Below are 27,634 nucleotides of genomic sequence, written 5' to 3' on the forward strand. Positions count from 1 at the left end.
AATATCGCATGGTTTTAGTCCCAAAAAAATTATAAGGAATAAATTGAGTTATAATATTTTCAGGATTGATAACTTTAATTATTTTTTTCTATTGGAAATTTCCCTGTACAGAAAAGGGAAGAAATAATTCAAGGTGTAGAAGCATACATCAAAATTAACATGCCTCCAAAAGAAGCTTAGTACCTTTGTGTTTTGTTACTAAATGATTTTTTTATTAAAATTATGAAAAGGTAAAATGATTATTTGAGTGTTTTACATGAAATAGAACTAAAAAACTATTTTATTACTTTTTCAAAATGCCTTTGTTGAAGTCCAAATTACTATAAACTTGACAATTTTTTTTTGTTTAATGCTCTTCGTCACTTATTTTAGTCTCCACCTTAAATTCGTCATTAACAATAATGTTTTATGTTCTTACGAAAATGGAGGTTTCAGTTTTATATTTCTGCAAAATATAACAGTTTATGTTTTTTATTTTATTTTTCATTCATGCAATATTTGCCACCACTTAATTATGTGTTTCCAGATGAGATGTTAGAGACTTCAAACAAGAATAGTTTGTATTAATACAGACATAAAACATTTTTGTTCTTTTTTTTATAAAAAAAAGCTACTAATAATCCAAAATAAAAACAAGAAACTTTGACACAATTTTATTTAAAAGGAAACCGAAAATGCCAACCAAGAAGGCACAAAAAATTGAAAGAACAAATAGGCGTTGGAAAAAAGTAACGTTAACACAGCTGGCTGGATCCACTTTCCCCCAACGGTCATATTCCACCGACCCAAACAAATGATGTCAAAAAAAAAAAAATATGACCGTTATGTTACATAGGAACCCCCAAAACACCTATAATAGCAAGCACCGCTCTCACATCATAAACCCAATTTACGATCACAATCTCAAACACCTCAACTTCATTTCTCTGCTCCAAAGTTTCAATCTTTTATCCAAAAACTCAAATGGGCATGGCCACAATCACAATGGGAGGAAACCACAATTCCTCCATCACTCCACGCCACTACAACACCCACAAGGTGTTCCTTTTCTGCAACTACATTCTCTTGGGTGCAGCTTCTAGCTGCATCTTCCTCACCCTCTCTCTGCGCCTCATTCCCTCTCTCTGCGGCTTCTTCTTCATCCTTCTTCAGGTCTTTACGATTGCGGGCGCGGTCTCCGGGTGCGCCGCCGTGGGGACTAACAGGTGGTACTCTGCACACATGGTGGCCACTGTTCTAACGGCTATCTTTCAGGGTTCTGTTTCGGTGTTGGTGTTTACGAGGACCGGCGATTTTCTGGGTCAATTGAAGTCTTATGTTAGGGAGGAGGATGGTGCTGTGATTCTCAAATTGGCTGGTGGACTCACCATTTTGATCTTTTGCTTGGAGTGGGTGGTTTTGACACTTGCATTTTTCTTGAAGTATTATGCTTGTGTTGAGGGGAATAGTGGGGCTGTTGTGCCTGTGAGGAGTGGGAAGGTGCAGCAGGATGAGGACTTGAAGGATTGGCCTTGGCCTTTTCAAGTTTGATTCTTGTGATGACAAGAAGAAACACAAGAATAACAATGACATATTCCTTTTGAAGTTGTTGCAGCTGTTTTGATGATAATCTTTCAAATATGTTGATTCGTTGGAGAATTGGATGCTTTTTTCTCCTGATAGAGATATATGTGTGTGTTTGTGTTGGCTATCATCATTATGTAATTAGTTGTGTGTGTGTAGTTATTCTTTAGATTCATCTTATTTGTTGTTGGATTATTATTACTTCACATATCATCTCCTTCTTGTTAAGCAAGAAGTTCAGTTCTATATAATGGTATCAGTTTTGAGTAACTTTATATCTGGCTTGATTGAGAACGAGGATTTTAATATTTTGAGTTTTATTGTTGGGACGTAAAAGTTTGAATCCTAATTTGATTGAGTGATCATAAACGTTTTGAAGTTTTATCTTTCTTCTTTAATTTTGTGTCACAGAAACACCTTTTACAAAATCCAGGGAGATCCAGTTTCCTTTTAGGAGGAGGTGGACACCTTTTACTTTAAAGGAAGAATCGGCTCCCCTAAAATAAAAAGTATCCCTAGTGTTTTTTTCCAAATCAATCAAAATTGATTTTAATTAAATTGACTTTTTTTTACCTAAACCATCCAAGCTGCAGTGCAAACATTTGTCCTTAGCAAGCCTAAAAACTGCATGCATCAAAGCTTATCAAGGACATGTTTGGATAAGTTATACATTCCATAAAATTTAATTATTGATTGAATAAAAATATATTATTGTTATAATTACTTTAATTATTATTATATAATCGTTGTAATCGAGCCCGCACTATTAAGGTTTGTTTACAATTTAAAAAAGTTAAGTATTTTTAGTGTGTAAATTTTCTTTTTTTAAGTAGATTTTAGATAGATTAGGGATTAGGTAGAGTTTATGCAAACTCAATAAACTCTCAATTTATAACTGTGTGTTTTTTTTTGTTGCTTTAGGTATTTTTAATTGATGTGTTATTCTTAAATAAAAGAATTTTTACTTTTAATAACATCAAATCCTTAATAATATTATTATTGAAATATTTAATTCATGCATTATTTATAAATATTTTATTATTATTTATAAATAGATACTTGAGTCTGATAAGCTTGAGTGCAATACAAGCAACCTCTGAACGAAACGAATAACAAATTGACGGCAAGCTTGCGAGGTTATTGTTATTTTCTCGTAAAAGGGTATCACTAAAACTCCACCTTTTTAACACTGGATTAAAAAAATCATTTTTTTTTCTCAATTTTTATTCAAACCCAACCCTACTAGGTTTTGAGTGATCCTCGGGAGAGAGCTATCTATGACTACGATCATTTTGGAGAAGAGGATCCGAAGAAGGGTACTCATGAGGTGACATTTAGTGCTGACGATGACATGGGAAGAGGAACTGAGTACAAGTTTTCCTGCACTCTGGAGGAGTTATATACAGGGAAAACCAAGAACATTAAGATCACTAGAGAAATTGCTGATGCCAAAGGGTGAGTTGTTTGTTTGTTGCTGCAATTACCAGCTGCATCATTATTCCTGTTTGTTTCTAATGCTAATGCTAATATATGTTGTGCTTAGTGGTAGGAAGTGCTATTAAAAATGGTTTTGATTTCGGTTTGGTACTGAGATTGTTGGGTTCGAATGAAAAAGTAAAGAGTAAAAATTAACTTGTGTGGATATGGATTACGTACTGTTTAATAATTTTGATTCAATTAATCATGAAATTGTTTTGCTTACATGGAGAGTGCTTTGCATGAAAAATCAGCATGCTTGTTGAGAACTATGGCATTGTAGAAATGCCCTTCTGAAGTTGTCTTGTTTTACACTGCAATGGTGAACAGCGTAGTAACCCACCCAGGGGCTGAGTCTAATGTAATTATTTTATTATGACTAATCTTTTAAACGTTTTTGACTGGAAAATCTTCAGAACTAACCTAGTAACTCATGCTCCAATAGGCATCAAGTTTTTTCCTGATTGTGTATCATCTCGACCAAAGTCAGAGATCTTGTTATAGGAATGAATGTCTATACTGCCGCCAGTAAACTCCAAATACATTCTACCGGGATCAAATTCGAAAAAAAGATTTCACTGATCAGGAAAATTTAACAGCTCTTGAGCTATATGAGGCTGATAAATATTTAACATCTATGCAAGATGTCTAATTAATTATGGACTACTGCCTCTTGTAGAATGCTCCATTAGTTAGTACACTGAACTTGTATTGCATGTGTTGTTTATATCATTTCTTATTCTTTAAGAACCATCTATCCTAGTTACATGGATATTTTTTATACATTATATGCTTTATACATCAGAAATTTGTTGTTGTAACTTGAACTTGTGACCTATGTATGCAAACCTCACCTCAAAACAAAACCACTTGGATTGGATGGTTTCAACAAAAGTATGCAGGTGGAGGAGACGCTGAGAATTAATGTGAAGCCTGGATGGAAGAAAGGTATGAAGTTCGTCTTCCAAGAGAAAGGTGGGAACAACTACAAACAGCCACTTGTTCTCATCATTGTGAAGAACCGCACAGTGTCTTCATTCGTGATGGAAATGATCTAATTGTCGTCCAAGAAATTTCTCTTGATGGCCGTTATGTTATTGTATCTCACGTCACTGGATCGTGGATCATTGCATTGTATATCAACGAAGTTATTCGTCCTGATTACGAGCAGGTCTTTCCAACACTTGGAATGCCTTTCTGGGAAGATCCAACAAAGAATGGAATGTTGAGGATAAAGTTTAACATCATATTCCCAATTCATCCCACTGCGGACCAGAAGGCACAAATCAACAAAGTCTTATCCCTCCCATCATAAAAAATTGTGAGACGTACGAGTCCATCATAAACAAGAAAATGGAATAACTATTTATCAAATCTGGTAGTATTGTTTTTTGAACCTGTTTAACTTTAAAAACCCTAAGGTTTAAACTTTTTGACTTTTGTACTCTTCAAAAAATCTATTAAAGTAAAATAGAAGTTCAATTATCCAAAAATTGAATTTGTCATTTTGTTGCCTATTTTTAGTCCTCTCAGGGACTAATATTGATTAATATATATAAACAAGGAATGGATAAAATTCAACTTACTTCTTAAATACATGGCTTTTCCCACCATCGTGTGGGGATAATGTATAAATATTATAGTCATACAGCTGCAGCTTTCAGGGAAAGAAAATCTGAAATTTTATTGGTATAAAAGTCTGGCTGTATGGAGTTGTTAGGGCTCTGAAGCATGGCCAGTGTGGTGACCCCTGAGAGCACAAGAAGAGTTTTGCAACCACCATTTTGTCCAAACAAGATATCAGTGTCTAATCTGTCCCCAACCATACATATCTGTGACTTCGAAATGCCAAATCTGTGGTTCAATGAAATTACAACAGAGTTAAGGGAAATTTTAGATCAAAATATTTTGCTAATTTCGTTTACAATTTTACTATTCACTGTTTTAAATAAAAAGGTTATATTAAAAATCAAGAGGTGCATCTGTGACATTAAATGTAACACTTTTTAATAAAAACTTTCTACTTTTAATTTCTTAATCATTGTCCTTAACAAACCGATTTATTTATACTGTAAATTAATTAATGAATCTTATAAGGTGTGCACATGTGTATATGAACAAACATGCACATATAATGTTTGCATGCCAAATTACATTGAAAAATACATGCAAATGTGCTTTGCCCCTTTTCTATCTGTGTTTCCCCTACCCCTACCCATGGGGCACCTGTGGACTTCTCCCAGTACCCACCTCAATGGGGGTCCTCGCACATTGAAAACTATGAAACTAACATTTCATCTGTGCCTAAGAATCTGTGATATAATAATCTGTGATGGAACCTTGCCCAATAGAAATCTCCACTTCAACCTCCTCAGGCATGAACATTTCTTTCTTTATTGTCACTACTTTAAAAGCAGGAAAAATGTGCCATTACAGCAACAAAGATGATTTAGGGATAGAAAATGGAGAAATGATGATTTGGTGCAATAAAGTATTAACTAGATCAAGACTTGGGTCTAGACTTAACATGTCTTATCATAGCAAGACAATGCATAAACATTATGCAACACAAAGTCATTCACTCAGGCCAGATTATTTATGCCATAGATAATTTATCTATCATGAACTAAGAATAAGGAATGAGGTCAAAGAAAGCTTTACTTGTTTGCCAAGTAATCCATCATAAACGTTGAGGGTTTTCCAACAACTAATGGCTCACGTTGAGTAGATCCACTGAGAGCGCCAACCATTGAGCCCCCACCTGAAATTCAAGTACAAATTATAGCAGCTTTAACTATTTGGATACAATTTTTAAGAATAATTAATTATTGGGATAATAACAAGTAACTGCGTATTGATTGTGTTGAACTGTTTTCTAGTTTGTGAGACTGCTAGGAAGTAGGAACTGCTCCTTTGGTTGAAATGCAATCTACTCTAACTCTATAATTGTAGCATGATAAAGAAAGTTTGAACAAGTAGATTATAGATTATTATGTACAAAGTAGTAAATAAAATCAATAGTACGAGAGGGAAGAAGGACAAACCTGCCCATTCTTGAGCATCTGTGAGATGAGTAACAGCATCTCGGTTTGTAGCAATGAAAAGACATCCAGGGTTTTCACGTATACAGAGTGTCCCATACCTTTCATCACGAAGGAAAAAATAATATTTAACAACCCATGAAGAGTTTCTATTCACCTCAGCATAACTTCGAAATAGAATTGCCATCTTTGTCATATGCTAAAGGGCTTTGATGTTTCACACCCCTTTCTCTTATATTCCTTTTGTATCGTCTCTTCATTCCTATCTTTATTCTTTTTCCAAGTGAGAACATCATCTGTCACTTATTCTCTCTTCCTTTTTTCTTTTCATTCTATCTTTTTCTTCCTTCTACTCATCTTAGACTCAATAAAGGGGTGCGAGACAAACATTATTGTATTTTAAAAATTAAAATGCATATAACATCAGGTAATTTAGTAAAATATTACATGCTCATAAAAGCCAGATATAGACAACAACAAAAAAATATATATCTTCTGCATGTACAAGTACAAATTTGAAAGAATAAAAACAAACTGGCTTTTGCTTTGAATCTGAATCACAGAAACACTTCATAAAGAAAACAGAAAAAAAATAGAAACATTATAAAAAAAATATCGAGGGCGAGCCCTGGTGCAGCGGTAAAATTGTGCCTTGGTGACTTGTTGGTCATGGGTTCGAATCCGGAAACAGCCTCTTTGCATATGCAAGGGTAAGGCTGCGTACATTATCCCTCCCCCATACCTTCGCATAGCGAAGAGCCTCTGGGCAATGGGATACGAAGAATAAAAATATAAAAAAAATATCAATCCAAAACAAGACCTCTTATTTTTCAATCAAAAGGCTGATATGTCTCTAACTTGGGTGCATACACATGTCCGTAGAATGTTTCAGTGTCAGTGTTCGAAATCTTACTGGATTTTATAGTAGTTGAAGTAGCGATCAAACCCAACAACAACTGCTCCAACCTAATAATACACACATTTTTTTAGGAACTGGCAATAATATTATACAAAAAAATTGTCAATTATCAAGAAAAGCAGGAAATGCATACATCTTCATCATGCTCCATCAAAAATCCTGGCTTCAGTTCTATTTTTTTCCCACCATCTTCCTAATGAAAGAACATACATATAGAAAAGGAATAGATAATCATACATAAGAATAATTCCATAGTAATAAAGACTTAAACTTGACATAAGGAAAATGTTCAAATCACAAACCGATGCATCAAAAGTCAAAACCTCAATGCAATTAGATCATCCTTCTTCATTAGAATAAGAAATGTTTGAGCCACAAGAATCTTTTACCTAAGCCATAATACAAGCAACATGTACTAAATTCAGCTTTAAAGTACTGTCTCTCATTCTTAGGAAATGTCCTCTCAGGCATGCATGGGTAAATGTCCTTTGACTCCTTTACCGCTTATCAATGACCAACTCCTTTAACACTCATGAATAATTTTATATCTAACATTTTATTGTTGCATATTATAATATGAAAAAAAGTTAATCTGTCTGGATAATCTTTTTTCTGTGATAAATTACTATATTATTATCTTCTCCTTTTCCCTTGGAAGCACGTAAAAGAAGTATGTTCATCATCTACTAGTTTGGTTAGACTTAAAGCGTCCTGCTTCTGCTACTCTTACTCCAAAACTCATTCACTCATTCATCTGATGATGAGACTATTATACGCCATGTGTTATCATTCAAATCTGATGTATATGCATTATCAGTTAAACTGAGTTGAAAAACAAGAAAGAATCGAATGATATTACACGGTGCCATGTGATCAAATTTTTTAAAAAAAGTATATAAAAGAGCAGGCAGTAAAGATTTTGCATACACAACACAATACATACCGGCCCACCAAGGTACTGGTATCCAGCAAGCTCAAGCTCCTTCAAGATGCCATCTTCTCCGATGACATAAACCTAAATCATGCTCATAGATCAATCTTTTACTTTCGACTTTATACACTGGTCCGAGAAATAGTCAACATTGTGAAAGATATAGCATTCAAGCGTAACATAATTCAAATGATAATGTTATAAATTACTGCTCAAGAAATATACACACAATTACATAAATCATGCAAGCGTTAAGTTCAGTATTGCAATTACTATAAGACAAACTTTATGTTATATATGTTACCCATCTTAGGTTATAGTAAGATGATATTAAGTTCAGTATTGCAAGCATTGAGTTAAGTATTGCAATTACCCATCTGTTACAAGAGCTCCTAACTTGATTGATTAAATACTTAATATTAGTCTGGATTATACTACAAAGCAAAAGATGATATATGTTACCTTTTTATCTTTTGGGAAATCAATGGACTTCAGATATGCAGCAGCTGCAAAGGATGATGCGAAAATCTCCTCCTGAAATAACACAGGAGTTAAAGAATAGGAATTCATTATTATTCACTAAACGAATTCAGTGCAAACATACAGTGATGGAACAACAAATCTGGACTAACCTCGCTGACATTCAGGCCAAGTGTTTCAAACTTCTTTCCATATTGCTTCCTAGACTTTGTTGAGTTATTGGTGACAAAAACTAATCTTTTGCCCTGAAGAAATTTATCAAGAGACCCGAATCTCAGACTTTTTGCTTAAAAAGAACAATAACAAATTGAAGTCTAGTTAATATTGACACTTGCAAGTAATGGCCTAGTGCCTACATTAGTACACGAACCTTTGACCGAAGCATGTCAAGCGTTTCAGGCACTCCGTCTATTAATTTATCACCTTTCCATATAACTCCTGCAAATTAGTAAGTTTTAATGGAAAAGGAAACTCTAGTAAGAAGGTACTATTATGTCAATATCAATTGAAAAGAAACCAAGGGAGTAAATAAAGAAAAACAGAAAAAGAAGCAAGAGTCATTGATATTGTAATTTTCCCCTGATGGACCTCACAAAAATTCAACTATCACCAATTTTTTTCCATCAATTGCTCTGGTCACTATTGCGAGTTATTACTCGAAATTATGAATAATTTATGATTGGTTTGATTAAACCAATAAAATAAAGTACTCAGACTCTATTTACAAAAAATCAATTGGTAATATATATACAATCTCAGTAAACAAATGCTCAGTACAATATCTATTAACGTGACACCCAGACAAGCTGAATTATTAAAGGCTAATTTATTCTTTTAGTCTTTTTTTATTTATTTAAATCGTTCAATTTGGTTATTTTATTAATAAAAAGTTTAATTTTGTCTCTTAATTCTAAATAAGAATGCAATTTACTCGTCATGTAACACACGTTTTAGTATTCTAAACAACGCTTATGGAAAGCGCAGCATTGGGCAAATTGACCACAGAGGTTACTTTTACAAACTTATTTCTTAAATGGGTATGTTTCGAAGCTTATTCTTAAGGGATCTTTTCTTACAAGTATTCCGCCATGCAAACTGGTGAAACACATGACTCGCCATGCAGACCGGCGAAACAGCCTTGGGACGCGAGACAAGTGGTGCAGGTTTCGCCATTACCACTGGCGAAACAGGTGGCAGACTGCACGGGTGCAGGTTTCGCTGGCGAAATGGATGGTGCAGGTTTCATTTAACATATAATTCTTTCATATACTTTCATTTATCATATATTAAGAATCATAAAGTAAGTTTTTTTTTTCAGTATGTATTTTTTATTAAAGATAATCTTGTTTCAATCAAATCACTTCAATTTGAATTCACTATTTAAGTTAAGCTGAAATAATTCTGTGACATGACAACTTTTTCAAGTCTGATCGGTTGACAGAGTAAACATTTTTTTGTAGAAAATACTTTAAAAGTAATATCTAAATTCTAAACTAATTTCTAATTAAGCGATAATGTAAAACTCTTTAGTTATAAAAAAGAACCTCTTCCAAAAAAAAAAAAAACGAAATGAAGAAATGTTTTACAGTTTTAGTTGGGAGATTGGAGTTACATACCGTCACAATCGAAGATAAATGTCTCGACGGAGTCGATGAGTTCGTCGGCGTTCTGAAGCGGCTGCGCCAACGCGCGAGTGGTGAAGGTCCCCATTCCAGAACTATGACGGTTATAATTGGCCTTTCTTTTCCATTTGAAGATCGCGGAGTTGGGTGATGATAGAGAGTTCCGAGCAGCGTCAAAGAATCTATAATTTACGGGAATTGATTGGAACCATTGTCTGTGACTGTGACGAACACAGGTGACTGTAACACTCTGTGTTAGCGTGCTGCTCCTGAGCATCTCCTACGAAATTGCAAAGTTGTTTTTGTATTTTTTGGGTTATTAATTTTGTGGTGCGTGGATGGGTGCACCCACTACTACGAAGGGGGGAGTGGTTATTTGGTTGAATAGGAGCCATAGGTTTGAGTGGACACTTTTGGATCATAATCTCATGCCCAACCTGAATTTTGTATGGATGTCATTATTTAACATATATTTATTCGGGAGAAAATAAAAAATAACCCATCCTCGTAATTTTGAATAAATTTTTGAGAAAAAAAAAATATTAGTTTAAAAATGACCATTGTTGCTCTATAATTAGATCTTCCCCATCCAAATTGCAAGCATGATCAGCCAATTTGTATGCGCGTATGTACCATTTTACTTTTGAGGATTTGTATTCTTAAGACTAATAAATGACACAAGCTCACATAATAAAAAATTTGGTTATCACTGTTTGAAATTGATTTCCCATACATTAAGATGCAAAAACCAATTATAAAATTACACATCAATTATATAATATATGACTAAAAAAATTTATTATTACTTTCGATTTCTAATGTAATCAACAATAAAAAGGGTCTATCATATTCAAAAGTATACTTCCAGTATCAAAATGGTTATCACATTTCTTTCATATCAAAGTAAATCGATTATCACATTCATGCTTACACAACCAAATCAACATAATGAAGAGGTTAGGGTGAAGATGCAGGTAAGTCTCCATTCGGAGACACCTATTCCAAACCATTATATTAGATTATTTTTTTTACATCAGATATTGATATTTTTTATTTTTTTTCCTCTATTTCATACTTCACCCATTTATTTCCCTTTCTTCCCCACTTCTTGGATCCATAATATGTGAGACTATCATCAATGTTGAAGGCCTCGTCAACCAATATCATTCCTTTCGCCTCATTGGCCCCGATCCTCGCCTTTACATACCCCTCATCCATTACCCTACGCACTCTCATTGCAACAAACCACCACTCCATCTTTAACCCTCGTTTTAGTTTTTGTGTCTCTTCTTAGTAGAGGGAAAGTGAGAGAAAAAAAAAAGGAAAAAAATAAATCATTAATTTTAATACTAATTGATCTAACGGTTAAAAAAATTCATACAGTGGGAGATCAATGTTTAGAAAAATGAACTGATCGTGGATCTAGTTGAGGTATTAAGTTGATGGATTATTTGTGAAACTAGTAAGTTAGTAGTTGTGATGCGTGAACCAGTAAGTGACAAAGTATAGATATATTATTTGTTTGACAAACTAAATTAGAATCTATAAAGGAAACAAATAGAAGAAATGTGAGAATTTGTGTTCCATTCTCATAGTGTATAGAATTCTCTTGGACCAGCAATAATAACGCATCGCGAGTGAAATTAATTTCTAACCCAATGGATCATGGGACACTCATGATCTCTGGCATTGAAAAAAAAAAAAACAAATCAAAGAAACATTTGCAAGCAAGCACATGCAAGGAAGCAAAAGCAAGAACTGACAAAGATACTCTTTCCAACCCAAGCCCATGTTTCGCAAAAACATCATCCACTTGGTTGGCCTCCCTAAAGATATGCCTCCAAGATGAATGTCTATGGAATCAAATTAACGAGGTGGGCACATTCGTGAGAAGGTAAGCAATCATTAATCATCGTCAATGAACTTGATAACAGTCTTAATTATGTCATAAATTTAATAATTAATCATGATGTACCAGTAGTAAGTTGATCAATTAAACATTATTCAGGTCCTTAATTTAATAATTGAGTGTGTCATTTTTTATATTTAAAAAAATAAATTTTAAAAATACTTAATATAGGTTCAACCAAATTGCTTCATTAGTTCAACCAGACTAATTTACCAATTTAACCACTAAACCAATTGGATCAATTACATGTCCAATCTAACAAGAGGTTTGAATTGACCGAATCACTAGTTTTTTATTCAACTAGATAGCTCGAGTTGATTTTTAAAATTATATGGAAAACTTATCAATGTCTCTCATCCTAACTTATCATCAACTTATATTATTAATAACACATTGTGTGTAAAAATAAGAATATAGCTCCTCTCTTTTTTCACTAGCTAGAATTTCATGTTATTTACACCCAATTTTTATTATAATTTTTTTTTAGATCGGACCTATTAAACTTTTTTATTCCTCTCCTTCATATTTCATTTTTAACATTCAACTTCATTTTTTTGCACACGCATGCATACATATATATATATATATATATAAATCTTTTGAGTATCCAATTTTTTTCCCACAATAGTATTAATGTAATTGGTTATGTTTTTTTTTTTAATTATTTGAGTGAAACAAAGGACGGAACTTTTTTTTAGGGCACAAAGGGCAAAACTGAAAACTACACCACAATATCTTTGTTTATAATAGGTTAAATTACAATTTTGGGTTTTTTTAAATTTTTTATTCACAACTTTAATATTTTTTTGTGATTTTAATTCTCACATTTAGAAAAATTACAATTTTGAAAAAATTCTTAAATCTGCATACGTTTTCTCTTTTGTTTTGATTAAATTGAATTATAAATCTAACATATTTATTTTAATTAATGAAATATAGAAATGAAATAAATATATATAAAATTAAAAATTAGACTAAAATATATAAAAAATATATGTAAAATTAAAAATTAAACTAAAATTATAATTTTTATAAAATGTAGGAAATAAAATTAAAAATAAAAAAAAATTAAAATTACAAATTAGGAATTAACATGCACCAAAATTACAATTTGATGCAGCTTTTTGGTACTTTGGGATGCCGAAAACTACATCTGCAAAACTGGAGCCAAAAACGCGACGTTGGCGCCAAACTCGAAAAATTTCCTCCCCTTTTATCGTTGTTTATATTCCAAACACTGCCATTTCGTCTTCCACCCACCCACCACACCGGAGTAATTAGGGTTCGTAGATTCCGTCATCTTCTTCTCAGATCTCACATTCGCAGTTCCTTTCTCCGTTTTCCAAACGCGCGAGAGGTGGAAATGGCAGCGCCTACGGAGATAATCGACGTCGACGCCGAAAACTCTCCTACTCCTACTACTATTTCTCCTCAAGATTCGAAATCGAATCGCGCCAAAACCACCACGCGAAAGCGCAAGAAGGTTCCGTCGGTGCTGCAAAGCCTAAAGAGCGCCGAGGAGAAGCAAGCGCACATCGAAACCCTCGAGAAGGAACTCGACGCGCTGTTCCGCTACTACAAAGAAGCCATGGCTCAGAAAGTGCGCGTCGAGCTGAGCCTGTGCGGTGGTTCACGAAACGTCGTCGTCGCGGCGCTGATGGAGGAGAGCGACCTTCCGCTGTCGAAGCTCGTGGACGAAATTAACGACAAGTTGAACGGAGAAGTAAGTAACGGCGCAATCGTGCTGGCGGAGCCTGTGACCTACGCGACGGTGAAGAGTAGCGTGTTGTTTGTGGGACAGAGAGTGACCTACGGCGTGTCCAATGCTGATGCTGATGTATTGGAGGACCATGCCGAGTCGTGTCTCTGGTGCTGGGAGGTGATTGTGGATTGTTGTTTTTGTTGAATTATGTTGGTACATTAATTTTCGCGTTAGGAATTGTTATTCTAATATAGATTGGGAGCTTTTGTTTATTATTGATGGACCTGCTATGTTGGTGATGCAGACTAGGGATTTGAAATTGATGCCAAAATCTGTTCGAGGAGAGCTTGGTGTTCGACGCACTTGCCGGAGAAGGATCCATGAGAGGATTATGGCTGTCTCTGGTATTGTGTTCTGTCACTCATGTAGCTAGTTTTGTTTGTAATTCAACCGAGATTGTGTATCAATATGTGTTTCTAATTTCTGCATCATTGTAGTATGTGTTGGTTTGTTATTGCTTATCCATATACATTGCCTTCCCGAACATCCAAGTTAGTACATTATACTCTTCTTGAAATAAAGAGGGCAAGGTAGTTCTTATATGAAGCCTGGGTGTCATGTAAATTGTAAATGTATATAGTTTGGCTCACGCTAATCATCTCAAGAATTGAGTTATTTACTTTGTTATTCACTTGGCAACCAATTAAATGTTATAATTATATATTTATGTAATTATTTTATTTGCAAAAAAGGTTTATAATTGAATCGAAGTTCTTGTTTTAATATGATGCCAACAAAGGTTACATGGCTGATACTATACCAATGTTTGCCATAATTGACATTTATTGTAGTGTTTCATTGTATTTGGCCCTTAAAAATTGATCATGTTTAGGGGATGGGGTTGTTTGCTTGTTTAATGAGTTTTTTGATAAAATTGGTTTGCTTTTCAGAAATGATAGCAGCTCTGAAAAAGCAAGAGAGTCAACCAGATTACAATGATGGCTTAATTAAGGCATCAGCAAAGGTCAATAAAGCTTTTCCTGAGGCAGATATCCGCTTGTTAGTGGATGGCTTGTTGCAGAAAAACAGTGAAGACATGTACTTAAACACAGTCCTGACATGTTTTGATTGTTGTCACAAATATATAAATTTGTGTGTTGATTTGTTTTCCTAAAATATAATTGTAGGGACAAGAAAAGAGCAAGCCAAGAAAATAAATTGCTAATTAAGCAGTTGGAGAGAAATAGAAAAGAGGCTGAGAAAGAGAAAGAGAAAGAAAGCATGCACAATGAACTGCAAAGAGAAACACTGCTCAATGTAAGGGCTGCTGTTTTGATCCAGTTATGTGTTCTTTATAGCTGAAGTTGCTTCTTCCTTGTTGTTGTCCTCACTGGCAGTGCAATCATGTTTTACATATGTTCAAATTGAATATTACAGTAGTTTGTATATATATAGTTTAATTTAATTTTCCAACTTAATTCATCTGATGAAAAATTGAAGATAGATTTATCTTTTGATTATTAGATTTTTTCCCTTAACTGCCTGATTGTTTTAGGAATCAAATTTAAAATTGTCACAAGATGAGGCAAGAAATGATGAGAAAGCTTCTGAAAAGAAGAAACAGCAAAAGAAACAGGTAGATGAGGCAGAAAAGGATCAACGGCGTAAAGAGAAAGCAGAAGCTGAATTAAAAAAGAAGCGTAGTTTACAAAAGCAAGCTTCAATTATGGAGCGCTTTCTGAAAAGAAGTAAAAACAGTCCCTCTCCATCTGAGAAGGACAAAGTTTCAACTAAATCAACTGCATCTGATTTGTTAAGATGCAAGAATAAAAGTTTGTTTGAGTCAGCTACACTTTCAATGGATTGTACTCTTGCATCAAGTAGTGATGTTATGCTAGAAGATATTCGCAAGTAAGCATCTTTTTACTGTTCTTTTTTATACTAGTAGCTCTATTTTCAAATCTTACTAAAAATGTATCACTTTTCAGGACACACTTTTCTTCATGGCGCTCTTTAGGACAATTAATTCGCTTGAACAGAAAACAGAGATGGGGCTTACGTCAGAAACCTCGGACTAAAGTTTTTAAGGAACTTAAGCTGAGTGCTATTAAAACTGCAGTTCATGATGTTGAGTTGGACATGGAGAAACATGTCAACAGATTGGGAGAATGTAGTTCTGATATCAGTTCATGCCCAATGAATGAAGATAGTTCTCCTCCTGATACCAAGAAGTACAGTCGGGGTAGACAATTATTGCAGTTTGATAAATCTCACAGACCTGCCTTTTATGGTGTTTGGCCCACAAAAAGGTTAGATTATTGTATGGTTTTTTTATTTTGACTTTTAATTCAACTGTTTGATACTGAGTTTCTTCTAAATTCTAATTTTGCAGACAATCACTACTGTCAGGCTCATTTGTTGATATAATTAAATGCCTATTAATTATTATGTTAGAGATAGTCTCAATAGTAATTTTGCTTTTGTATGTTATGCATATCAGTATTTTGAAAATATCAATAGTTGAATTGCTTATGTTATTAAAATATGTATTTCTAGTCATGTTGTTGGAGCACGCCATCCTTTAAGGAAGGATCCAAGTCTGGATTATGAAGTCAGCAGTGATGAGGAATGGGAAGAGGTGCATTGAATTTGTGTTTAATTGAATTAATATACAAATACAATGAAGGCCATCCATCTCTATTAACAACATTCTGTCCTTTTTAGGAGGAACCTGGTGAAAGTCTTTCTGATTGTGATAAAGATGAAGAGGAATGTCAAGAGGAATGTACAAAGTCTGATGAAGAAAGTGAAGATGGGTTCTTTGTACCTGATGGATATCTCTCCGAGGATGAGGTAAAGGCTTGATGTTTTTTTTCTGGCATCACCTAAAACAGTAATTGGCATCTGTTTGAGAATGTCTTTTATTTATATGTAGGGTGCACAAGTGGACAGAATGCAAATAGATGATGACATTGAGGGGGCTGATAGCTCCCCTAGCTGTAAGAATGACATTGAGATCGAGGAGTTTTGTGCTTTACTTCGGCAGCAGAAATATCTAAATAATTTGACAGAGCATGCTCTTCGGAAAAATCAACCCTTGATTATATCAAATTTGATTAATGACAAGGACCTTTCGTCTGACCACAATATTAGTGGTACTCCTAAGCTGGAGCAGATGTGTTTGCAAGTCTTGAGTATGTACGTAATTCCTGGCATCTCATGTATAGAAATATCTGAGGACAAAATGCAAGACGAGGACCAAGAAGTCTGCCTCTCTACTGGTAAAGGTGTTGCTAGTCTAATATCTGGTGTAGCTGTCATACCTGACTCAGACCTACCCATAATTGTAAGTTATGCATTTGAGTTGCTAATTATCAAGTATCTATCCAGATGTGTGTGTAGTTTGTTAGACATAAAGTAGTCAAAAGTTTAAAGTCAAGTTGGTTGAGGATCAATTAATCAAAATGTCATTTGAGCTGACCCTACCAGGTGCAGGTTGATTTGGGAAAGCTGCCCTTTTGATTTTCTCTCTTTTTAATATGTGGCTTATTTTTTTTGGTGTATCATGCAAGTTTTATCACCTTACAAAGATTTTATTAACTTTTCAGGTGACTACTATTCAAAGTTGTTCTCAGGGTATGAATAAAGTTTTGGTGTCTTTGCAACAGAAGTTCCCTTCTGTATCTAAGTCCTTACTGAAGAATAAAGTGCGTGAAGTATCTGACTATGTTGATAACCGTTTGCAGGTTAGTATGGGTGATCTAGAAATTGCTGCTAGGTTTTATAGTGAAAGCCATTAAATTAACGATTTAAGTACAATTTGCAAGTGCATATATATTAACCACCTCACAACTGTGTAGGTGTATGAATCAAGCACAACTGATATCATTTAAACTTTTTACAGTTGTGATCCTAGGTGTGTTGTATAAATATCATTTCTTCCCCCAGAAACCCTTGATGCTGTTAGGAATTTCCATGCACTTAACCCTGTTGGGTCCCCAAGGTGGATAGCAGTCACGAGTAATCACCTACATACATTTGACCCACAATGAACTTGGGTGGTTCAATATGTGGAGTGGAAATGCCATGTTTCAACTTATCAATTGCTTTTACATTGGATTCATAGAGTTGAGATGAACCAAAGCCATGTGGTGACTATCATAATTTGATAAAGGGTTGATTAATTCCTACCAAATCTTTCAAGCTGGTTCTCCTCTCTGGTCCAGAAATTATTCATAAAGTCAATGGGGATCCTTTACCATTATTTTTATCCTGGACTTTAAGAACATGTTATGAATGAACTGGTTTTTCACCGATGTGCCTTCAAGTGCTGATGTCAGCTTGGACTTGGATGAATGTTTCAAACCTTTAGTCATGGTCTTTTTTATAAAATTTTCTTGATCATTTAGATGCTGACCTGTAAATGTTGAATTTGTTCATCACGTGCTAAAAACCAATGCTGTATTGACTGTCTGGGAATTATATATACTGCTCTCTGATCGAGTCTAAGTGTGTATCTACTATGCTGAATTTTTTTATCTCATTTTATCCAGGTGAAGAAAGAAGTTCTGGATAAGCTTGGCTTGGCAGTTAAACCTGGTATGCTATCTTGAGTCTTGACTGTCCCAAGCACTTCACCCAAAGTCTTAATGTTTGTTTCAATTTCTAAACTATATATCTGATTGAACTGACAGAAAAAAGTAGCGTGGGACCAAAGAGCATTGCTGCATTTTTTTCAAAAAGGTGCTTGCCGCCAACTGGAGAAGGTGCGAAACCTGGTGAAACTTCACCACTGCCCCTCAAATCATCTTTTGCCATTGATGAACGACCGCAAAGTTCATATGATATATAATGTCTGACATCTTATTGCCCAGTGGCATTTTGCTATTTTCAGATTTCTTAGTATAGACTCTGTTAAAGTTGGAGATAGTGGGTTGCACTTGATGCTCGTTGACCACTGTAGGCAAGTTCCTGATTGCCATTGTTATTGTCAATGCTCCCTTAACTTTTGTTTTGCTAGTTTGGGCTTGATAAAAGTTTATGTTAACTGATTGTAAAAAGAGAATACTATTTGCACCCCATTTTCTTTTAGTCTTTAATTAAGCCTCTTTGCGTGATTACTTTTGTCCTTACTCACTTTAAAATTGTGAGGATCATTTATTTGGATTTATTAAAACTTTAAATATATGGAGTAAATCTGTAGAATTATCATTATAAATATTTATTAAATTAAAAAGACTTATTATTATTATTATTGTTAAAGCAATTATACTTTTTTCTTAAAAAATGTTTTAGAGTTGAGACATTTCAAATTATTATAAGATATTATAATTCAAATTCATTAAAAGTAACTTTGTGTTTGACCAAGTTTAGTGATACAAGATGACTTATGAATATTTTTATAGATCAAAGAAATAATTAGAGAAATGACAAGTAATTTTACAAAGCTGACACTATTATTAATATTACATTAAAAAAAACTAATATAACACTTAGATTAGGACATAAGTGAAAAAACTAATATACTCTTTTCTTGCCCCTGCAAGCTTAAAGAATACAGACAACACAAATATCTTCGGGATTGATGAGAATTGAAAACAAGCAGCATTCTCTTGCCACTTGATGGGTCTTCAATATTTGTTGAATCCGGCTAGCTTAAACGAATTTTAACACCGATCACACAACCACAAGTGTATCCTTTGGTTGCATTCAAAACAGGGAGACTAGGTACATGTGAACCTTTGGAACAAATTTCATTCAGCACTTCTGGTTTTGCTGATTGCATATGCCAGCAACAAGGGAATTGAAATACCATAGCCTAGGAGATGGAGTACTGGGTTCATCTCGTAAGCTTTTAGAAGAGTTCTGCAATTCTGTAACGGAATAGTAAAGTAAATGACAAAATGAACAAAACAAGAAGGAAAAAAAAAGGAAAAAGTAAGGACAACCAAAAAATGCCTGGAATTAGTAAGAGGACAAAAGTTAGGTGTAGTACTTTCTAGTTAAAATCAGAGTTTTATCTTAGTAACTAGTACCAATCTTTAATATTGAGTATTGACCTTTATTGTGTAGGTTATTAAGGTTTAACTTTTAATTTTTTTTTTTTATCAGAGAATAGTACTAAAACTCTAAAACCACTAAGGTAATGTATCTATATTTTTTCTCATCCCCCCTCCCACCACCACCAAAAAGAGAGAAACATAAAATTGTTATTAAACCAACCTTCTTTGATTTGGTTAACGCACTACATCCTTTATTAACTATCGTTTGGGCTCCTCCCTCTACTATAATCGATGTATACTATTTTTCTACACTTTTGCTTGCATGGACCGCACTGCAAAGTACAGTATTAGTTTAATGCCTTACCATAAAATGTTTCCAACATATTGCCAAGCACACCACAAAAAGAAGCTTCCGAATCCATCGCTTGCTAAGATGAACATTAGATACCATGCTGCCATTCCATACAGATTTTCTAGAGTCTATACGAAGATCATCTTTTTTCTTTACCAAAATTGCTAACATATGTTCCCGGCAAATTGCTCTTTCAGCCGTCAGAGCTCCAGTGACCAAAATTGCAGGCAAAACCACAAATAATAGATGGGGAAGAACCACCACCATAATATCTGGAGACCCAACATACTCAACCTCCCCCTTTCCATTAGAAGTCTCTATGGCCCAACCCATATAGGTCATGTATACCATATTTTTCCCTTCAGTAAAAACTTGCCCCATAAACCAGGGAAACAATGTAAGATAAAATAGGTATCCTAGCCAACCAAACCATAATTTGGGGATCCTGCAGAGCTCCTGGAGAAACCATAATACACCATTTACTAAGCCTTTATTGGCAATGAAATTCTTGTAAGTGTATATCTTCTTTGGAAAAACAAGGAGAGCTTTTGGAAGAAGAAGGAATATGAACAAAAAGTAAAGAGCAGACCAAAATAATGGGTAATAAAGGGAAGCCCATTGACATCCCATGACCAAAAACTCTTTCCAGCTCCAAGAAAGCTTGAGGTTATGACCATTGATAGAAAATGGCATCAATTCAGTCAAAGTTGATCTGCCTGCGATGTCATTTGCTTCAATTTGAAGCCAAAATCTATCAGGAGAAGCATCCTCAAATGCTCTGTAATTCCATGGAGCAACATAGAGGTCCCCCCTGGAGTTATCACCAGCATGCTTGATCATATGTGTTTCTACAACTAAATCAAGGTTTCCAGATCGTGAATCATAGACCCTAGCTACAACTGATACAATTGGAGAAACAGAAAATACCAGAGCTCGAATTGTTTCATAAGATGAAGGGGACACAGATTGACATTCATAGTTGTGACGGCATGAAGATGTTAACATGAAGCGAGAGTCTAATGGAAAAGTGGGCAATATAATTGCACGTTTGGTCCCAGATTTGAAATCAACATCAACATATGAAACATGACCTCTATCAATGGCTAAAATACGAAAGGCTCTACTCTTTCTCCAATCGCCCATCTCCCACTCCCAAAACTCTTGAATTGGTGGGGCTCCCAACGAACAATTTACAGTACTTTCAAAAGCACTCTGGTGTATATTAAACTGACAAAGTTTCTGCCACTGATGGTGCCGCTTTAAGTTCATACCAAATTTAGTATGGAGATGCCCACACAGGTAAGCTGATATGGAATGCTTTAGGAAAACATCTTCCAAGGTCCTTCCAGAACTTGAGGGTGCAGAAAATGAAAGTGGAAAATGCCCAAAGGAAATTTTGGTAACTGGTTTTTCTGACTGAGAATCCCACTTTGAGAGTTCCAAGTCTAGATCTTTTAGTAATTGATCAGTGGGATGCCCAAAAAGATTAGTTGGACCTCGTAAGCCAGTTAACATTGTGCTATCAAACCCAACAAAGAGATGTTTCCGGTCTTGAGTCTGTGTGATAGAATGCAAGTATGTAAAAATGAGTAAGGAAGAGCATCATAGCATCAAGCAATATAGTAATTAAAAATCAAGCCTACTGTTAGAGAGCTCTCAAATTCTCAATTCTTTAGTCTAGTCCAAACATATAAATGCATATTTTTCCAAACTCTGATTTTCCAGCATTATTATTCAGAACTGAAGAATATCTTGACCAACAAAAATGGTTCAATAGTTAATCCACAAAATGACAGAGGACAAAAATAACGCTTTGGCAAGTTCAATTAATTTTGATATTTAGTCTCTTAGAGTTTATCTCCCCTAAAGTAAAGCTTCAATTTAAAGGTAAAGTAAACAGTTATAACATCTTGAGAAAAATCAAGGAACTAGATTTTAACAACTTTATAATTCATCACATGTGTGTGTATTTTCATCATGGTTTCAACAGTTAATTTCTTATCAATGGTTACAAGCCTCACTTCCATGACGCAAATGGAGTCTGTTAAATGATCCATTTAAATAACAGTAAATGAATGGGTGACACTGACCTCAAGGGTGACACTATTGATACTCCCATTTCTTCCTAACTGCCCATTGATGCTGTATTTAGAAAAGAAATCAAAGGAACCACCAACAACCGGTACACCAAAACTGTCATGGTTGCCTCTGAGGTCAAAAAACAAGCTCTTATGGAGTCTACTTCTCTTAATAACAGTGTCCAGTACAGTCCGGTATTCCACCCATTCATCCTCATTCTGCTTCATTGTCAGCAAATCCTTGCTTTTACCATCTAGTACATAACATCCACAACATTAGAACAAAGAGTTTAATTTTTATACACGGTCAATTGTCAACTATTAGAAATCACCTCTAAATACTAATTCCAGTCCTATATATAAGAAACAAATACACAAGTCATAAGACCAACAAAAGTGGTTAAATTGGTCAATTTAAATTAATAATGCCATATATTTTAATTTTATTCCAAAACTACCCATAACCTTAAATGATTTAAGTGGTGTTTTTTTTCTTCTCAAAAGATAATTTTTCTAACCAATGAGTATACCTTTTGTTTCTTATATAAAGGACCCGATGTAGTATAATTTTTAGAGTTTAATTTTGATGTAATATCAATGTAAAGATTTTTCCCGTGTCAACTAACCAGAAATCCTGACAGGCTATATAACAGGTATGACTTTTAAAATAATTATTATAAAAGTAAACAATCTTATCATTCACGTTAAACTATAATCTGATGAATGATAATGTAAAAAACCTTAAAAAGTAACTTTTACTCTCTTTTTTACCGAGAGAATTGAAGATAGTGTCGAGGGAATTACAATATATAACTCACTGACAATTCATTCTAACTTTTAAAGAAAGCAAAATGTTAGTAACATAGCAATCTCTAACATATTCTTTTGACCACACTCTCTAGTACTGGCTGTAATTCAATAGAAATCACAAATTTTTGTGTGTCCCACTTCTTATTTAATCAATCTCAATTCTCACCTATAATTTTGTAGTTTCCAATAATTTTTTAACTAGTACTAGTACAAGGGTACTAGTATTATTAGCACTCCTCTTTAAAATAGTGATTGCAAAAAGTCAATAATCTTAGTAGGGCAATACAATATGATTAGAGGACCACGAAAATGCAGTCTAATTAAATTCTTGTAACAAATCCTCAACATTATTATTTGAGATCCCAGAAACATAATCAGCTTAAAAATTGAAACCTGAAAGATGGGTAGTGAGAGTGATGGAAGATAGGGGGAACCTGTGAGGTCGCCAGTGATGAGGACGAGGGAGGGGTTGATGACGGAAAGAGCGGGGCCCACGAGTTTAGCGAAATCGAGGGCTCTGTTTGGATGGTGAACGCTGAAATGAAGATCGGAAAGCTGAACCACCCAAACCACAGAATCGGGGCCTCCTCTGACGTGTTCGACTCCTTCATTGCTTTCGGCTACGCAAATGCCATACAGAATCAGAAGAAGAAGAAGAAGAAGCCTGGTGCTCCTTCCACGGTGATTTTGGGTTCGCAGATTCATCTTTGAATTGGTCAAATTCAGCGCACAGGATTGGAGTGCTGCTTTTTCTGCGTCATGGACACTGAAATCATCTCGTTCCTTCCTTCCACTCAGATTATTTCTATTAATTAATAATCTCATTCCTTAAAGTTAAATTAGATTTAATTACTCATTTAATTATTAAAAATACATGTGTACTTTTCATTTTGTTTTAGTGTGTATTATGTTGATTTGTTCATTTGAGGCATGCACCACGATTTAAATAGTATATTATCTACTAAAATAACATATTGCGATGGGATTTTTTTATTTACATGAACCTTTATAAATTTAATTTATTTAATACAATTTTTCAATTCAACGATTGAATTGATTAATTTCAAATTTTAATAAAAAAAAAGTTTTTAAGTTAATTAGTGATATAAATACAAAATTTTAACACCTAGTATTAAATTATCCTGTCCCATTTTTATAAATACTTTTTTTGGTAAAATCATTTTTTTTAGAGGATTTTTATAAACATATTCCAACAAAGATACATATATGATCTTTACAGTCTTTACTCGGGCACCACCTGTGCTTAGTAAAGACTATTCAATAAATTTTGGCTAAACAACCATATAAGATCTTTTTACCCCATATAAGTGGCAAGAATTTAATTCAATTATCAGTTAAATAACACGAGATAAAATGATCTAATTAGATAATAGCAAGCCTTTTAATAATGGTAATGTTCATACCCAATAAACAGTTGCGGCCCCAGCTGTCTTTTTAAGTGATTTTACATTAAGAGGAATGCTAGCCATTTTTTCTAAAATAAAAATTTTATCAATGAAAAAATAAGATTGACTAAGAGATTTATTTTTATTTGTATAATGATCACAATAAAATTAAAACCTATAATCTTTTATATATATGAATGAACAAGACTTTTATGAAAATACTATATTGTATAAAAATATGAGAACAATTAATCACAATCAGATCAAGATTAAAAATAATAAATGATTGAGATTAAAATATTTAAAGTTTCAAATTAAAATTTAATATATCATCAAATATATAAAGTATTAACCAAACAATAAATAAATATATAAAAATCTCAATTATCACTCTCTAAAATATTTTAATTAACTCATTGTTATTATGATTGTTCTTACCATCATAATTAACATTGATGTTATCACTAACATAATCATCGTTGTCATCATCATTATCATCAACGACCAAAATCAGTGTCGTCAATCCCGCCACATTTGTTATCATGACCTTCTTATTATCATATTATCATCAACCGTTACCACCATACCGTCGTATTCATATATAAATCCTTCATCACCAAACCAACTCATTTGGACTCTAATTTCATTTCAAATTTATGTATGTATAACTTTCATCAAATTTAAGTAATTAAACTAAGTTTTAAGTAAATGAATAAAAATGTTTTCTTTCTTTTTTTGGGTACATAATAAAAAAGTTTTCTTTCAACACTTATTGAAACCTACAAGAAAAATAATAGTTTCTTTTAAAATTCTCTTGAAATATGTAAATTAAGTAAATGTCAATTCTACATGAAATTCATTTGAAATATATAAATAAAACAAGATAATTTTACCACATATTGCACTATTATATTATATAGGACTTGATCTTAGGCCCAGTTAAATATACCTAATCAGAAAATTGGGTCTAACCCATCAAATATGGTTTTATTTGGACTGGTTGAGTCTTAACTTCCGGGTCCTCCAACAGAGCCTTTCTGCCTTATTTGAGTTCAAATTCTCTCTTCGAAGAAAATCAAATAATTTTTTTTAATTATTTAAACATATTCTTTTTTTTAAAACATGTTGTTTTGACGGAATTTTAGAAAAAAAGAATATTGTTTTGACGGTTTAAAAGAAAAGTTTAATATGTATAGATTAATAATATAAAATAGTTTTACACCGTTATTTAATTACAAAGTACCATTTGAATTAATTTAAATAATTATTTTAACAATCAACAAACTTATTACTATGTATTGTGATTTGATGATTATGTAAAAAAAAATTATTATGTCGATATATAACCTTTTATTCTTAAAAGAAAGTGTTGGTTTGGCTGCATTAATAAAATGAATACGAACGTAAACCGGAAGAGGAAATAAGTACACATATATCCTAATAAACTCCGGGAAAAAAAAGGATTATTTAGGAATGTTGAACTTAATTACATAGTTGTTAAAATGAGTAGACATGACCAATGAATTAGTTTACGATATATAAAGTTTTACACGAATGAATTTAATCGTTGGATTGATAATTTTATAAATAAGGTGAAAATATGATAAAAAAAATTAATCAATAAATACCAAATTATATTTTCAATTATCATATATAAATACAATCACATTGTTACTAATAAAAAAAAAAACCCACCGTATTCACTCACATCAACTCATGCATATTAAAATAGAAAAATAGTTCAGTTAGGTTGAGTTGTCTTTTGATACATCTTTTAATTTTACCCCCACCTAATCATTTTATATTTTATATTTGAGTTAGGTTGATACATAAGTTACAACTCACTTCAAGGTTGTGCACTACGTATATTAGCATGTCAAGCAAAATATTGTGATTTATGAGAATATTCTTAGAATAATATTACTTATAAATGAACAATAATAAATATTTAATAAAATAAAGTTTGATACATATCTTAAGGTTTCAAACGGTATTATTTTTTTATAAGCTTCAAAACTTCAATAAAATAAATAAATAAATACATTTTAACTAGCTAGTAAACGGAAGTCATCTCATCAAATTTATTTTACGGCCCACTATATATAGGTCTTGACACTACATGTAGGTCAAAAGTAGCTTTCTCTGTCAAATTTCGAGGGCTTGTTGTCGAGTAGTAGATGTGAAATACCATATTCAATTTACTTCACAATTTGGACATGCTAAAGAATAACTCGAGTTTCTACCTTTTCAAGCTAGTTTTCTCTGCTAAATCCCAAGACACGACTCGAGTTCTTTATGCACTTAATCTAATAATAACAATCATCATCATAAAATATGTATAGGAATGTAGTCCTATATTAAGAAATCATGCTAAAACTTTTTCATTTTTTTTAAATACTCCTATATTGTTACTATTAAATAAATATACAAAATGTTAAACATCTTTAAAATACTGATTAAAAAGTAAAAAATAAATAATAAAAAACTATTAATGTATTTTGTGACTTTTAATGTAACATTTGTTAACCCACTGTTTGAATTTCTTAATCAATATTAACACAAATTACTTGTATTTACCCATTTATAATACCAATGTAGTAACATTTATTAGTCATGTTTTTAAGGTGGCAAGAGGGGATGGCACCGGCAACAAGTTTTAATTTAATAATAATAACCAACACTTTATTTTTTTAAAAAAATTGAAGTAAAGGTGGTTAAGCCATGTGTTTTACCGTCTTTGATTCCTTTCTTGGCGGTCAAACTTACAGTATGGAATTGCACCCTTCGAGATCAATCTTTATCTGTCATCACCCCCCAACCCTCCCATACTAAATTATTCTTTTGTTATCACTCATGACTCATGTCTACTTCTCTCTACTCTTTTTTCTTCATCTCCACATTTTAACTTTGTCAACAACACACTTCTACTTCACCATGTAAATGTATGACCCAATTAATTTCAACTTGAAAACAAGCAAAATTAATTAATGTATGTATATGAATGAAAAAAAATACTACTCCTACTTGCATTAATTTGCCAATTCTGGCGCGGATAATTATGACTTACTATATTAGTTCAACATTTTCATACTTAAAATCAAATTCGCTAAACAAAAAAATATTTAAATTAACATCAATGCACCGTGTGTGCATAATACTAATAATTTAGTACACTGTATCTGTGAAATTCCACATTGGAAGCTTGGGAGTTAGATTTTCCTCCAATTTGTCTCTTCACAAACTTTTGTGAATGAAATATATAACCCGCAAGACAAGGGTTGTTGTCCTCGCATAGGGGCACAAGGTGCAACAATAATTTTGCTAGCTAGCTAATTTCCTTTTG

General features: G+C 33.3%; 4 protein-coding genes across 6 annotated transcripts; 2 read left to right on the plus strand and 2 right to left on the minus strand.

Moving 5' to 3' along the window:
* The first annotated feature begins 863 nt into the window (after positions 1-863).
* Positions 864-1,838, plus strand: LOC114425839. The gene has a single exon (XM_028392803.1). The coding sequence runs from the start codon at positions 964-966 to the stop codon at positions 1,528-1,530; it is 567 nt and encodes a 188-aa protein (XP_028248604.1). The 5' UTR covers positions 864-963; the 3' UTR covers positions 1,531-1,838.
* Positions 1,839-4,499: 2,661 nt separating this feature from the next.
* On the minus strand, positions 4,500-10,377 carry LOC114425140 (phosphoglycolate phosphatase 1B, chloroplastic-like). 2 transcript variants are annotated; one of them, XM_028391930.1, is made up of 10 exons: positions 10,027-10,377; positions 8,781-8,848; positions 8,563-8,655; positions 8,393-8,464; positions 7,943-8,014; positions 7,133-7,192; positions 6,994-7,046; positions 6,084-6,181; positions 5,701-5,800; positions 4,500-4,893 (listed from the first exon to the last, which is right to left on the minus strand). In XM_028391930.1, the coding sequence occupies exons 1-10, from the start codon at positions 10,307-10,309 to the stop codon at positions 4,683-4,685; spliced, it is 1,110 nt and encodes a 369-aa protein (XP_028247731.1). In that variant the 5' UTR covers positions 10,310-10,377; the 3' UTR covers positions 4,500-4,682. The 2 variants fall into 2 exon arrangements, with proteins under 2 accessions (XP_028247731.1, XP_028247732.1); XM_028391931.1 differs by lacking the exon at positions 7,133-7,192 and having other exon boundaries at positions 10,027-10,374.
* Positions 10,378-13,083: 2,706 nt separating this feature from the next.
* On the plus strand, positions 13,084-18,763 carry LOC114425409 (chromatin assembly factor 1 subunit FAS1-like). Of its 2 annotated transcripts, XM_028392328.1 has the most exons (13): positions 13,084-13,820; positions 13,948-14,047; positions 14,594-14,741; positions 14,831-14,960; positions 15,199-15,554; positions 15,632-15,952; positions 16,200-16,281; positions 16,368-16,496; positions 16,579-16,989; positions 17,252-17,389; positions 18,197-18,242; positions 18,338-18,409; positions 18,538-18,763. In XM_028392328.1, exons 1-13 carry the CDS (start codon positions 13,305-13,307, stop codon positions 18,549-18,551), a joined length of 2,463 nt encoding a protein of 820 aa, XP_028248129.1. In that variant the 5' UTR covers positions 13,084-13,304; the 3' UTR covers positions 18,552-18,763. The 2 variants fall into 2 exon arrangements, with proteins under 2 accessions (XP_028248129.1, XP_028248128.1); XM_028392327.1 differs by having other exon boundaries at positions 13,085-13,820; positions 18,338-18,763.
* A 253-nt stretch (positions 18,764-19,016) lies between these two features.
* LOC114425142 (putative metallophosphoesterase At3g03305) lies at positions 19,017-23,725 on the minus strand. The gene is made up of 4 exons (XM_028391932.1): positions 23,320-23,725; positions 22,088-22,329; positions 20,010-21,554; positions 19,017-19,516 (listed from the first exon to the last, which is right to left on the minus strand). Exons 1-4 carry the CDS (start codon positions 23,708-23,710, stop codon positions 19,397-19,399), a joined length of 2,298 nt encoding a protein of 765 aa, XP_028247733.1. The 5' UTR covers positions 23,711-23,725; the 3' UTR covers positions 19,017-19,396.
* Positions 23,726-27,634: the final 3,909 nt, after the last annotated feature.

Source organism: Glycine soja, chromosome 9 (genome assembly GCF_004193775.1).
Source record: "Glycine soja cultivar W05 chromosome 9, ASM419377v2, whole genome shotgun sequence".
In the NCBI taxonomy this organism is placed as follows: domain Eukaryota; kingdom Viridiplantae; phylum Streptophyta; class Magnoliopsida; order Fabales; family Fabaceae; genus Glycine; species Glycine soja.